Source organism: Vidua chalybeata, chromosome 5, assembly GCF_026979565.1.
Source record: "Vidua chalybeata isolate OUT-0048 chromosome 5, bVidCha1 merged haplotype, whole genome shotgun sequence".
Taxonomy (NCBI): domain Eukaryota; kingdom Metazoa; phylum Chordata; class Aves; order Passeriformes; family Viduidae; genus Vidua; species Vidua chalybeata.
Window position 1 is genome coordinate 47926353 of NC_071534.1, and position 15643 is coordinate 47941995.

Consider the following 15643-nt stretch of genomic DNA (forward strand, 5'->3'; position numbering starts at 1 on the left):
AACAAAAGCTAGGAACACTTTTGTGACCAATTAATCTAAGTGATTTGTTCTAATATATATTATTATTTTCCCAGGTAGATTTAACAATATGAAAAGATGAACAAACTTACTTTCATAATAACATACATGCTTAACCTGATGGGTAACATTTCTTATTTACTTCTTCTAATACTTCATTAACTCAATGAATGCTTCCAAGTTCCAAAAAATTAGTACTTCCCAGGGTTAGAGTTTTTTAGACAAAGAATCTGAGAACAAAAATGAGCACGTACATTGAAATTAAGAGAGAATCAAAGAGAAGGGTCATGAATAGGAGCCATAATGCAGGTTGCTCTCCTACAGCTGGTTCCATGAGCTGTTGCTGTCACCCTAATGCTTTATCTGACTTGGGTTTGTCTCCTCCCAATTTTTTTAAGTATTAGAAAGTAATTTTAGCTTTAGCTAGAATACTGCATTTCTAGACAACCCTGACAACGACTGTTATTTCTGTTGATTTCTGTAGACATCTGGAATTATTGAAAAATTCATGGATCTTTATACTGGTATATTTTTTATTTCCTGTATTATAAAAATTCCCCTGTAGTAACAGAAAACAAAATTATTCATAAATATAAACTATAGTGTATTTTAATGAAACTCAGAAACCTTAGTTATATATATACTTTCAAAACTTTGAAAAGGATATTCTCCCTAAAGGTAGAATGAGTATTTATTTTTTAACAAAATGTATTTTCAGCAGCACTTTCTAAATTTAAATACACTCAATAATCAATTTGAACTGTGATGTATGCAAATGTAAATAGAATTTCATCTCATAAAAAACTGTATTTGGTTCATGAAAAGTCCTGTTCATGAGTGAGAAGATACAGACAAATGAAATGATGAATTGGAAGCATGAGCCATTCAAAATCTGCCTTCCAGACTGACCCACAAACACGAAGTTCTGCTTTGAGACCCTTAGAGGGAAATTTGCCACTTGTCATATTACAATCATGAGTAGTCTTTATTTTCCAGCTTTTACTGAACATGTTGAAGATACTCATGAGCTGTTTTGGCAGATACTTATTGATGCAGTTTAAGTCTTCTGTTAGCTATAGTCTTTAGTCATTTTAGTACACTGAGAACTAATCTCCAAGTCTGTCAGTCCCATTTTGCATTACAAATCATTTGTAGTTTTATAACTGTCATTTCCAAGGACATCTCGAAAAGATGGATTTATGAAAGGTTATCGTGCATTCTAAGGAGGCCAGGAATTAGCATGACTTTGTAAAGGTTCTTGTAAATTGAGCAGTAGCCATCACTGGCAATAAGCTGTTTTCTGCTCCAGTCAAGTATCTTTATTTAAATATTAAGGAAGAGGTGTGACCTTTGACCTTAAAGATGACTATGATACAGCAATAGCACAATCTATTAGCTGTCAATGAAGTATTATGGCCCTGGCTCTCTCAAGACACCTATTTGTGGACAGTGTTATAATAACCCTTCCATTAGGCATCCCCAAGGCAAATAACCTTGGCTTTAACAGAGTCAGTTTAAAATTCCTCAGAGTAACATTAAGAGAATATCTGGTTTGTGTCAGTTTAGGATCAACTACCAGCATTAGTCCCATTCTGTAAATTGTAAGTAGCTGTGGATTTATTAGAATTTTTTTTTATACATGCCCACAGGTAAATATTAAACACAAAGAATGTGAAAACTCATATTGCTTTCTACTTCCTACATGGAATATATATAGATTAATGGGCATCTGACAGATTGGAGCATTTTAAAACAGCATCCATTTTCTACTGTATACACTTAATTTCTTTTGTTGATGAAAATTACGAAGTGCCACTAGAATTAAATTGCACTGGAAAAAAAAAAGAAATAAAACAGCAAAAGCAATAAAAAGTAGTCTAGATAACATTCCTGTGAGTTGATATGTTCTGCTATATAAATTTTTAGGTACAATAGGATTAAAGTACTATCTAAAAAGCCAAGAATTTTTCACATGCCATGTCTTGTTTGCCTCTGCTGCATTTTGATCTCAAGGTGTCAGTATATTTAATATTCAAAGTTTATACCATAATAAAGTATTTTCAAACTTACATGCAATGTTCAGAACAAGTCTTTTGTTCGTGTCTCCTTTGTTGTTTAGACAAAATAAATCTGATTATTCCCCCTCCAATATCAGCTTAACACCCTTGAAAATGACAAGATTTTCCCTCCATATATAAAATCTGCTAAGGCTGTGTTTTGCACCTTGCGCAAAAGAACATCTCTAAAGTTGCCTTTCCTCAGAGGTAACAATCAAGGTAAACTCCATTTAAATATTTTTGAAAAATTAGAAGTACATGCAAATAGTAAAAAAAACCCACAAAAAATCATATTAGCATTTCAATATTTTGGCCAGTATCCTGGCTATATTGTTTCTTCTGAATCCAGCTTTAATATCTTATAGAAATGGCTTTTGAAACACAAACAATTGAATGTGCTTGCAGTTCTGAAATCAGAAGCTTGTCTGGTTCTGTAAGCATAGCTTCTGTAAAACTTCATTTTCTGTTGATTTTTAGCATTAGAATATAATTCCTTAGACAGGAATAAAAGCATTCATGTGGTGGGGAAGCACATGAGCTATCCCCCAGCAAGATTCAGTGCCTCCATGTCACCTCCCTGTCCCCAGAAGAGCTTTGATGGAGCCAAGAAAGTAATGGATCCCCTCCAGCCACAACCCCCAGGAGTCCTCTGCTCAAGGAAGGTTTACACATTGCAGAAGAAGAAAGCACCTGAATTAAAATAACTCAGTACTAAATTGGCCAGTTCTCTCTGCTAGTTTTGAAGAGTCCCCTCACCACCTGCAGTTCTTGACCTCCTTAGAGGGTTTACAGGAGGAGGACGAATAAAGGGAAAAAAAACCTGTGGAGGCAATAGCCTACCATGCTGTTATCCTTCTTCTAATGGGCGCATTGGGATTTATCCCCTTGCCTAACAAAGGCAGACAAGACAACTTGTACATGGGTCAAGACTGGAAACACTCAAAACTGTCAGTGCAGATTCATGCTACAGCCAAGAATATTTGGCTCTTTTACAAGGGCCATCACTACTCCGGGCAACATGGGCTTCAAGATTAATATTTTCAGCCTGGGAGCTCTGCTTCCCCCCAGCAGGCTGTGGCATGGTAGACAGTCCCAGCAAGACATAGAAGATCCTGGATCAGACTGGACAACTCAAAAACGTTCAGCAGGTATTTTGACCCTGACAATCTCAGAGCTAAAAGCTGTGAGTCCAAAAAGTACAGCACAGTGAAAGATGCATTCACCTTTCTTGTGACTCTGACAAGCTTTTCTCAAACCAGTGTTAGGGAGCTCCACACAGTTAAAAAGCAAACAGTTAAGTTGAGGATTACAGCAGTTGTTTTCAAGTGTTCAGTTCTCACATATTGCACACCATGAAGGCAATTTTCGCTCTCAATAAAGGGCACTTGACTTTTGGTTCAGTCTCCCTTTAGCACTTCTCTTACACTGATATTGGATACAAAGCCATTTTCTTTCATAGGGCAATACATGGCAGAATCTAGGATGTAATTTAAGGGGCTCTATTGATATCATAAATTACAACAAGTCTGCTGAAGCAGTTTATGAATAGCAGTAAAAACCTGAAACTGAACTACATCATTAGAATCATCCATTGCATACATGTATTATTATTTATAATACAGATCTAAGTATCCCTGCATTTTATAGACAAGGAGATAATGCAGGGCCTTGCACTAAATAGGAACAGGACTTCCACAGCCTTCTTGATAGCAGATGCGCTCTAATAATGGAATAGAAAAGTAATGTTACTTTATGAAGTTACTTCATAAAGGAGGAAAGAAGCAAGTCTTGGAAAGTGTGATACTGCTGCAATGCTTTTTATAAGGCCAGTTCCTCATGCTGCTTTCTGAGTGACATCTTAACTCCACATACCAGCAGATTGAATTTGAGGGGGACACTCAGGACCTTAATTTTTTCTGCACACAAAATCTGTGTCCGTATTTTTCCATATATTACAGTAGTCTGATTTGGCTGTAAATCACATAACTGTTTCTACTTTTAAATAATTTGGCTGCTACTGGCATCTAGCAAAAACACTTTTACAATACAGTTAAGCAAAGAAAGAAAGAAAATTTAAAAGCTACCATCTCACTGAAACACCTATGAATAGTCCTGAATCACTTGATCTCAGTTTGCTTAAGAACTTAGTTCTCCAATATGAAATAATTCATAGCCTGCATTCAAACTTCAGACATCTGCTTCAGAAAATGATCTTTGAAGGGGTAAGTCCAAATAGACACATTTTTGCAAATATTTTAGTGTGTAATTTATGTAATTCTCTACATTACTTCACTGTTCAAAATAGGACATGAGGCTGATGGTTGCAGTAATAACTATATTTTTCTTAACTATCCAAAAAATAATTTTGAAAGTGCAAGCATGAACCCTTATTTAGAAGGAAAACCTCAGTTAAGCCAACATGCTTTTGATGCAAAATCTGGTCCCACCAGCAAGGTTATCAACAGGCCATGTGCATCTCCTAGCAACAATAAGAGTGCCTGAAGCCAACAACCACCCAGTTTGGGATTTCAGGGGTCTGAGGGAAGCAAATATCTATTTCTTACTGGATTTCAGTACACTGAGAATCAAAACTAAATTAGCTCTTCTGAAGCAACAAGGCTTAAAGGGCAAATATGTTTATTTTATTCCCATGCTTGGTAACTTTTAAGATCAAGATATATAAAAACCCAATCTGGCCTTTTGAAATAATCACATAAATACTTGTCACCAGTAATGTATTCACATTCTTTCAGAGCTACCAACATGTTAAACCACTGACTGGTGTGGCAGGCTCACCTGGAGCTGCAGCTCATCCCTGAGAAACAAGAGGAGCTGATGCTCCTCACACTTCCACCAGCCTCTTAGGGAGGAAGAACAGTGAAGGGAGGAGAGAATTTATTTTTTATCTTTCAGAATGAGGCACAGTTTGAGGAAGGAGAGAATAATGTGAGAGGTGAGCAAGAAGGGGTACTCATAACTTGCCCTACTGAAAGCTGCAAATACCCTGAAATAAGCTCGCTTCTTTTCCTTTGGGAAGGGACAGGTTCTGCCAGAGCCCAGCCTAGTACTCCCCTGCCTGCTTCTCAGGATGATATTTACCCTTGAGCAGAAAGATCTTCCTCTGGGTGTACCAAATCCCATTTGTGACATTTTGGGATCAAGAATGTACCTTCTTTTGTTTTCTATGCTCCTTAACTTCAGTTTTCTCATGTTTTGCTTTTACTTGCCCAAAGGATTCTCTGCCCACTGCAAAAAAGGAAGTCAAATTTAATGTAATTTGGAGTGTAAACTTCCAAGTGGAGACGCTGCCCCTTGGGTGCTTATTGCAGGAGCCAGTTCTCTGGTCCATGCTTAAAATTGACCATGCTTACTTTACTTTGCAGCAAGACTAAATTGCTTTTTGTCAGTTTGTTTTTATAGCAAGTTAGCTCTGTATATTAACTGTTCTACAGTAGAAACTATTTTCCAGAGGAAATGCTGGAATGGTATTTCTGAAATTAGTTTCGTTATTGCATTTATTTTCCAAGTGGCTCTGTAGAAATACTTTTTTTTTTTTTGAGGTTCCTCTGCCCATGTCACAGAAAAACTAATTGATAAAAAGATGTTAAGAACTTTTAAGGTTGTCACATTATGTTTTAAAAATAAACATTTTCTTTAACGCAACCTACCCCTGGAATAGTATGTAAAATAGTTTAGCTAACACATTTTTGTCAAATTCTGAGAATTAAACTTAAGCAGTTTTGAATCTTTAGGAACTGAAGAAAGGTTCATTAGAAGTAAATACAATGTACAAACGTGTTTTTTGGTAAAATGCTTAAAAATAAAAACCAACCAAAACTCCTGTTACCCACCATTAGCAAAATTAATGTACTCAGCGGGTTTGTAGGAGGTAGTGCTCTTGGTCTGAGATTTTGGCTGCCCACTTGTTCAAATCTCCTTGGGCTCAGAAGTCTGGGAGGTCTGCAGAAGAGCTCAAGTATGTTGCCAAATCCTGGCTTGTATCATGGGCCAATACCAGACTGTGTAATGTCAGTATTATACTTACAGAGTTTGAACCTGTGGGATGTCAGCAGGATTGAAAAGTGACCCAGCTCTGGATTTGAGGCAGGATGATTAGGAGCCCTGTGACCAGCCATCTGAAGAAGAAATACGGGTGGAAAGTGAGACTGTGAATAGGTGACCTTCCCTGGAGAGATAGGACCATGGAGCCCACCACCAGAGGCTTGTTTCATTTGAATCTTCTGACAGTGGGACTGGTTGCAGAATGGACCAAATGCTGTCCCTGCTGCCTCTTTCACAGATACATGTCCCTGAGATGTCTCAGGGATATCATTAGGTGGTGACTCAGGACACATAAATGTTACATTCTAGAATTCCAGAAGCCTGAAAGTAAATTTCTAATCCAAGGAATATGTTTTAAAAATTCAAAAGTACTTTGAAGAACCACTATTTTTTGAATGGTTCCTCTTTTGCAAGCAAAACATCCATCTAGAAATAATTATGCATTGATTCCATGAAATTAATAAAAATTATATCACTTGAATTAAGTCCCTTCACAGAAAGCATTGTTTATTGCCTCCTTTCACGCAGAGGAAAGTTTCCAACAGTAATGTATCTGCTAATCACAGCAATATGTGATGTGTAGCTTTCTTGACAACCTAGCATCAAAAACAACAGCAACAACAACAACAACAAAACACCACCCACAAAATTTCAATAACTGAAAATTAACATCTTAAATCCCTCCTGGAAATCAAAGGGAAAAGGTCTCAAGTCTAGGTCTAGGTGCTAATGCAAGGACTGATAGGTTTTCCAAGGAGGCAAGACAATTAAGATAATTTGCCAGTGAAATCTTTTGAGATTCATCCCTGATATATGCTGCTGTAAAATAGGAAAGTAAATATAAGAGTCACAAAATTTTCTGAGGAAACTTCAAGGCAGGTAAGGATGCCAACATCTTAAAGTGCATTAATTAAATGAATGTATTAAACACAATTTTAGCACTTTAGTGCATATGCTTTGATACAGGGAGCTTATTTGGACAGGAAAATGCAGTTTGGAGAGACCGAGATTTTATATCTCAGTGACATTTGAAAAAAAATCACTGTTTTTTTCCTATGATTTGAGGCATTTCCCCTTCTTATACAAAGTGTTGTCTTGAACTCATAAGCATATGAATCTCTTTGACTATACTACTGTTTAATCTGCCTGTTCATAACTCAGCTTCTTATTCAATTATAATGCCTGAATGATTCACATGCAATGTTTCCAATCCACTTTTCCTATCTTGTGAAACTTTTCAACGAAATGTTAGCATTTGCAGGCACCAGATGTTTTGACATAAGGAGAAGCAATATGTAAATTTTAATCCATGGTAGGAACAATAGCCTTGAGGCACCTTCTTCTTATTACATGAATCATATACTTAACCACAATGTGGTGGATTATATCAAAATCATCAGCACCCTGAATACAGAGCACTTGTCTTGTGGTTGCCAATTAATGAAACTGGTATATATTTAACTTGATGGGTACCAGTGATTTAACCAATAAGCCTTGGCATACTTCACTGTTGCAGTCTCCTTTATAATTAGACTTTTGATCTGATTATTATCACAACTTCATAGATTTTCCTCTAATCTCCCATTGGCTGTCACCAGAAATGATGCTGACATTAAATCTGTTTGTCTGTCAGTTGCAAATGTCACTACTTTTAATCAAGCAGTGTAACACAGGGCTTTTATAATCTCTGAAATAACTTCTGATTTTATTTTCTGATGTTGTTTATTTCATCATTAAGTGTCTGAGTCCTAAATAGGATAAGCATTGGCTTTCTACAAAGCAAAGTGGGGGTTTTCAGTCCTTTCACAAAGGAGCTGAGTACCTTTTATGGTCAAATCCTAAGTACATAATAAATATGTAAAAAAGCAAAGCTTCTTTCCATAGATAATCACTGAACTTTAAATAATATTTATAATAATATTCAATTTTAATACTGATAGGGGTGTCTTAATGATTTCACAAAATAAAGAGACTGAAGAAATCTTTAGTACAAATAAAATCTGATATATGCAAACAATGAGCACTATTTTAAATTAAATTATAAACTATTACAAAACTAGTTGAAATTTGTATTACTACTCAACAACTTTTACATCGTTTCATGCGCAGAAAGCCCCAAATATCTTCTAAAGAAGGCAGCACTTTTGATATTAGGAATTCAAAATTAAATCCGAATCCTTACTAACTTCCTTAAGTGAGTATCTTTTAGTGCCAAATGCTACCTAATTATCAGCTTTAAAAATGTTTTACATCTTAAAATACAATCTTCTGTTTATCCTAGATTGTCTGGGGAACATCTAGTACATTAAAAGGTTTTTGTACAGCTTCTTAGTGACTTAACTGATATCATCATGCCTGCTAGCAATTTTGCAACATTCTGAAAACACTTTCCATAAATCAAAGCCTTAGCAGCAGGAATAAGCAGATGGCAGGAGACCATATTAAAGAATGTATCAATTATTTTTATTAATGGGATGCTACTGGATCATGATGTATCATAATGGACTAAATGTTTAGCAGTTGTGAAGTATTTTGTCTGTTAGGTATCTCAGATGTTCTTAGTGGGTGTTACTAGATTGCCTTTTGGTGGCATTTTTGAGGGTCTGGGCAGCAAAGTTTCACAAGGGACATATAAAAAGATGTTTTCATTTCAGTCCTTTAATTATATTCATACAATAAACATAAAAGGCCAGCAAGTATAAAATGTAATTGTAAAAAGATTGCATATATAGTGCATAATAAAGCATATTCTGTCTGCATACAATGACTTAGAAAACAAGATACTATATGGTTAACAATGAAAAATAGCAATTATTATAAAAATATTCTACAGTCTCATAATAGCAATGTAAATGCCTTTACTTATCTAAGAGACTTACCATAATTTTAAATTACAATCATTTTACATCCTCTGTTCATATATACAGTTCTATTAAATTCAGAAAGCATTATAATATCAATGTTCTTATTAAGATTAATCAACTGAATTATATTTAGTAATTTTATTATATAAAGCAACTGTGTTTCTGTTTGTTCAAACTGTTTGCACTTACTGTACCTTTTCACACTATCCATGCTATGCACAATGAAATAATTTATTTTGCTTTTCTTAGTATAGCATCTATATCCATGTCATGAATTAAGCAGGATGTTAATATTTAAACTCCCTTTCCTTTTGTGTAATTATCAGTCTGTTGTTTCGTGGATTCTGTAGGAATATGTCCACCAGCTTTGAACAGCTGCTACTGAAAACAAGCAATAACTCCTCATTTAATATATCTTGACACAAATAGCCAGTTCTTCTACCCCCTGGCCTGCTTGAGGTCAAGATCTGTAAGACTTCAAATTCTTTCCTAGGCCCAGAGCCATGGGCATATTATGCATCTCTTTCATGAGATTTCACTAAACAGATCTCTGCTAGAAATAACTAAAAATTGTATTTTTCTTGCATCACAACTCAGCCCAATAAAACTTGCATGGACATAAAAAAAAATTCTGCTTGACAGAAAATGTCAGGATCTGTCTCTGTAGTTATGCAATCCCTTTCCTCTGCAGAAGCTGGTAGGACTGGGCTTGACTCTGCCCTCGAAGTCCTCTCAGCTTCACAGCACCATTTCCAAGCCTGTGGTGGAAGAGGGAGTGTTTATTACAGAAAGTCTGGGATGTGACTACTAGCACATGCATCTCCTAAATACCTTCAGTAGCATCTATTAATTCCCAGAATGTCCTAATCTGGTTTTGCAGTCTGCACCACCACTGAATTTCAAGGGTGAACCTGTAATCCAGGTTATAATTATTAGCTGAAATACTAATTATGATGACTTCCTACTAGAAAAAAAATGCAATTTTGGTGAAATACCATTGCAACAGTAAATGCCTAGAAGGATTGATGTATTTGTTGTTTTGGGCAAGGGAGCTGGGGGTTTTGTGTGAAAGAAGACAGCCTGAATATGTTTAATGATAGATGCAATACAGTGCCTTGCAAAAAGAGCATTGACTATCTTAAGTTTCTCATGCAAGGAGAGAGAGAAAAATTCTGGTGCTTTAGACTAAAGCAATTGTCAGAAGAATGAAAATCAACTTTAAAAAATTTAATGGATGCACTATAATGTTTTTTTAGAACAGTGCTTATAAAAGTGATGAAATTGAGGATGTTATTTAAAGTCAGTATAGTTCAGAAGTATGGTCTAACTCACATGTAAAAGTTCAATGGGAAAATCATGTAATACATTCATATTTAATTTCTTTTTCTCCATTATGAGCAATCCACACTGGTGTATTTAAAACTAATGTAGTAGAAACTGCAGTACAAGGACAAATGGCATTTGATATTAACCAAATAACCCTTCCTTTCATCTGCTGAAATGGACAATACTCATACTAGGCTAGACATAATATAGGCATAAAGATTACTTTTAATTCATCATGTTTTGTATTCAGAAGTCAATATTAGCAATTGTCTTTGACAAAACTATGACAAAGTGGTTCCTCTTTTAATTAATCCAATTAAAATGGCGGTCAGTCCTATATCCAGTTATCTTTGGTTAATGCTTGTTTGTCTTTCTGATATGCTATAAAAATAAAACAACAACAAAAAAAAAAAAGCACAAAAAAACCCAATAAAAAAACCCCACCCAAACAATAAAAACCCCAAAAAACCAAAATTAAAAAGCTAAACCAAAAAATCCCAAACATATAAAAAGACAAACAAAAACACCAAACCAAAACAAAAGAAAATTACCAGAATGCTGTCTGTCGTCGATTTTTTTATCCATGAAGTGTGAATGTATCAAAGCCTCTTCTAATGGTCAGGTCTGTGCTTACAGGTCACCTTACAACCAAGTAGTTTGCACAAACTCATAGAAAACCTTGAGATTCCTAAAATTATAAATATTCTTGTGAAATTGGGCATACCATTGTCTTTCATAGCCATCTGAGTGTGATTTATTATCCAGCTGCTAATTTTCTAATTATGAAACTATTGTGACACTGCCAGGGTTGGTCAGGCATGTGCTACGGCCTGGCAGGAACACAAACCCCCTCACAATGACTGTAAGGAGGGCCTGGGTACCAATATCAAAAAAGGCAATAGTAAGAAACAATTGCTCTGGTTTTGGATAGTATGTTTTTAAAAACTTAAAGTGTTCATGCAAAAAGTAATCCACTTTAATCTCTTCTTACTATTTCCAAACCTGTGACACTTCTGGAGTGAGGCAGGCTCAGTGACAGCAAAATTAATGCACACTCTAGAAACATATTTTGAATAATTACAGAACTCCTGTGGTGGTTTCAGCTGGGGTAGAGTTAATTTTCCTCACAGTGACTAGTATAGGGCTGTATTTTGGATTTGTGCTGGACAGAGATGTTTGTGCTGCTGCTGATCAGGGCTTACACAGAGCCAAGGCCTTTTCTGCTTTTCATACTGGCACACTGGCAAGGAAGTTGGGGGTGCAAGATAGGCTGGGAGGAGACGCAGCCAGAGCAGGCGACCCTAACTGACCAAGGGATATTCCACACCACATCAAATCATACTCTGTACATAAAGTGGGGGAAGAAAGAGGAAAGGGGGACGTTTGGAATGATGGCATTTGACATCCCGAGTCACCATTACATGTTCTCCTAGAGATGGCTGAACAGCTGCCTGCCCATAGGAAGCAGTGACTTAATTCCCTGTTTTGCTTCACTTGTGTGCACAGCTTGTGCTTTCCCTATTAAACTGTCTTTATCTCAACCTAAGACCCTTCCAGATTTTACCCTTCCAATTCTCTCCCCAGTCACTCTGGCCAGGCAGTGACCAAGTGGCTGTGTGAGGCTTGGTTGCTGCCTGGGGTTAAACCATAACTACTCCCTAATGTGATCTTTTGGCTTTGATTGAGGAAGAGCTATGAAGAACCTGTTCCAGTTTATTTTCCCATGTTTGAATATTACACTTGGAATGATTGCACTTAATGTTCTTCAGGAACATACATCACTCTCCAGAATTTCACTGTGTATAGAAGTGAGTTTTCTGAATGCACCTACCAGCAAGCTGGTTATGAGAGGTAGTGCATTTCATCAGTGTTTCTGAATATTATCTTCAGTTTGACAAGTCTTCCTTTCAAGCTTTTCTGCATGGAGGCCAAAGCCAAATATGAAATTAAATTCTTGTTGTTTATAGTGCATGCAATGGGAATCTTGTTATTTCCCTCTGCTTCCAAATGGATCAAAAGCACATGTACAGATAGAGTCCCTTTGGAAAAACCTCACTGTGCTGTCAAAGGACACTGAAAGTGTCATCCAGCAGCCCAGTATTGTATCTGAATTCCAATTTCTTCCATATAAAAAAGGACACAGTTTGAATATTCTTGGAATAAGTAGCTGACATAGCACTGTCACAAGTAGTGCTTGTTTTAAATTGTGCTAAGTGTAAGATGGAGTGTCTGTGCTGTCTTGTATATCCACACAGTCTTTCTGCTGCAATGCTGTGTCTTTTTCTGTCTGAGTTCATTTGAATCACTGTCATTTTGTTAGTTTCCATTTTTCTTCTGTGTCATTAAAATAGATACTTAAAAGAGTGTTCCTTTTCTACAAATGAAATTAAAAAAACTAAAGGCATTCTATGGAAAGCGTAATGGATTTTCTCCTTTTAAAGAGAAACCTGCACAGTTTAAACTTCATGCTTGTGTGAAAGCATTACCATCTGATGTTTTTTAGATTTTAAAACTTGTAACATATCTACAGTTCCCAGCTTAAATAGTCCTCTGTTGTTTCACATTTTGTAGAATTTTTAGTTATTAAAAAAATAAAGAAATGAGCAAATGACTAAATCTCATATTTGTAGCAGAGAAAAGTGTAAGCAGACTGAAAAGAGCTTGAATACAGTTTTGCAACACAGGTATTCCTTTTATGGTAACCATTTTCATAGGACTGAAAAAAGTCATGAAGTGATAGTAAAAATATTCCCAGTGAAGAGAGCTTTATGCCAATGTTGGCTGTGAACAGAGGGTGAATTTGGTGCAGAATGATATGGATTCATGTTCATCTTATTTTCTTGTGAAGTAAGGGCTGATTGAAACACTTATCATGTAATAATTGATTTTTATAGTGTCTCTCCTTATAGGTATTTAATACAAGAGCAAACACCATGCTTACGTTCAACTCAGTCTTTTAACAAGTGTTTAGAGAAGTATGAGACCCTTTCTGCTTTTATAAATCATCTCCATCATCTGTGCTAAAGCTGCTTCTCCTGCTGCTCTCTTTTGATGCAGCTGGAGATGTGGAGGACAAGAGTGGGTCTGTTCCAAATGGTGACACTGTGTCGTCCAATAAAATTTCCTCTAGTCGTTGTTCTTCTTTTAAAGCTGCGCTGAAAGACAAATCTGTGAAGTGTGAAAGTGGATCAGAAAAGGCTGTAGATCCATCGCAGACATCAGAATTTTGTCCATGTACCAGAGTCATTTGTTGAGAGTAGTCTACAGAGTTCTCCTCTGGATAAGACTGTTGCTTGATGACTTGTGCAGCTAAATCAACAGCACTGAGTGAAGACATGACTGGAAGGCCGTGTGCACGTGCCTGGATCTCCAGTTCCTAACATTTCAAACAAAAATAATTAGGCAACAATTTTAAAAGAGAAAACAGTCTCTTAAGAACAACTGCAGAAAATATACAAAGCATGCATAAAAATTTATTATACCTGTTGCTCAGTTGTGAGATTAAATTTTAAAATATTAAATTTTTTATCTAAGAAAATTTGATAAGTGTTCTTATATCTCTTTCTCTTATTAAGCAACTATTCTACAGGAACAGAATTTTAGAGAGGTAGGACAACCTCTCTAAAACCATTTGCATACTGATTCCAATGAAGATAGCAGAAAAATGTTGCAACTTGATAGTTCATTATAAAATTGTTATACAGAGAAAAAGAAGATTCTTTACTTTATAATGTTTACATTATACAGATATATAAACAAATCAACATATGTAAGATGATCGGTTTTTATGTCTATCTACCTATCTATCCCTCCCATTTCCATAGGTGTGTGTCTATATTAGAATCTTGGTTTTCAAGCCACGAAGGGTTATACTCTACCTCTTCGTGTCAAAAGCAGATATAACATAAGACAGTCTTACCAGGGAGCACAATGCATTAAACAGTTTAAAAGGGAAAATTAAAACACTGAAGGGAATTTTGTGACCAGTATTGATTTTTGGCTGCAGGAGTATATCTATTTCTTTTTTTTTTTTTTTGTCTTTGTTTCTAACACATGCATAATGAAACTGTTTGTACAAATACTTTATTAATTTTCCACTAGTTGCTTTATGTAAGGTATAATTATCAAAGAAATTTCTTAGAAATCTAAAGAATACCCCCTCCCCAATATACACAGAAATAAAAAGGCAAAGTCAATTTATTTTTAATAAACATAATTTGAGGAAAACTTATATAGATTAACAAAATTTAAAGGGAGATAAGTACTGAGAAAGCTTTTTAGTTCGTGGCAACGCTTATACAAACCTGAATTCGGAGCAGAAGTCTTCTGTTAGCATGCTCTAATTTCTTCTGTCTGTGTTCTAATTCTCTGGCTCTCTGTTGTTCTTTTTGTAGCCACTTGATGTACTCTACCGATGCTTTTAAAATAGTTCCTTTGTTCCAGCGCATATCACTGCAGAATGTAGAGATAACCTTTTCACAATTGTGCATGTCAGCAGAATTCATAAGAACTTACAAAATCTTTTACATTAATATGAAATAATGATTTACATGACTATTATTCACTCTTAGATATTATTGCTTCTGAATGGAAATTTTAATAGAATAGTTAAGAAGCCCTTATATAGTAAAATTAATCCCAGAATGAAAATAAGTGTCAAAAGAAAGTAATAAAGTGACTTTTTGTGGGAGAGCTAAATGCAATATCATGATTCTACCATTACAGTTTTTATATTTTTAGTGAAAATTGCTTTTATTATTAACTCTGAGATTAAAATCTATGTGCAGTATTTCTGCATTAATGAACTAGGAAATATACATTACTGAGGACTTAAGCCTAAATTTTTAAAGATCATTTTAAATATACTACTCCTTTTACCTGACTTACTAATGAGGTTGCTTTTATGCTTGTAGAGAAAAAAATGATCTGTGCTGAACGCCACTCCTCATTGATGACAGACCAGAAAAATCACACTTTCATAACCATAATGACTAGGGAATGACAAAAATCATGTTCAAAAATCTTGAAACAATATAAAAACCAAGTTAAAATCTACAGCTACATGCAGTCCCCAATTCAAAATAAAACTTGGCAAAAAAATTAGATTAAACCTGCCCATCATTCAGGAAATGCAGTTTGTCTTCCAGCTTACAAGCAGCCTCACTAGCAACAAAACTTGTTCAAATGAAACTATCCAAAGACTTTCATGTATCCATTTATCAAATTTTAAGTAAGGTCTTGGAACAAGAATGAATGACTTTTGCTGAAAATGTTTAATTTCTAATAAATTTTGGTATTTTATGATACACGATGTCA

At 35.5% G+C, this 15643-nt stretch overlaps 1 protein-coding gene across 1 annotated transcript in view; it reads right to left on the reverse strand.

Annotated features, from left to right (window-relative positions):
* Positions 1-13213: 13213 nt before the first annotated feature.
* TFEC (transcription factor EC) overlaps positions 13214-15643 on the reverse strand; it is a 90683-nt gene continuing 88253 nt past the window's right edge. The window contains exons 7-8 of the mRNA XM_053942884.1: positions 14632-14779; positions 13214-13703 (exon numbers count right to left, since the gene is read on the reverse strand). Coding sequence (XP_053798859.1) covers positions 13323-13703; positions 14632-14779 — 529 coding nt within the window. The 3' untranslated portion in view covers positions 13214-13322. The remainder of the gene's footprint in view (positions 13704-14631; positions 14780-15643) is intronic.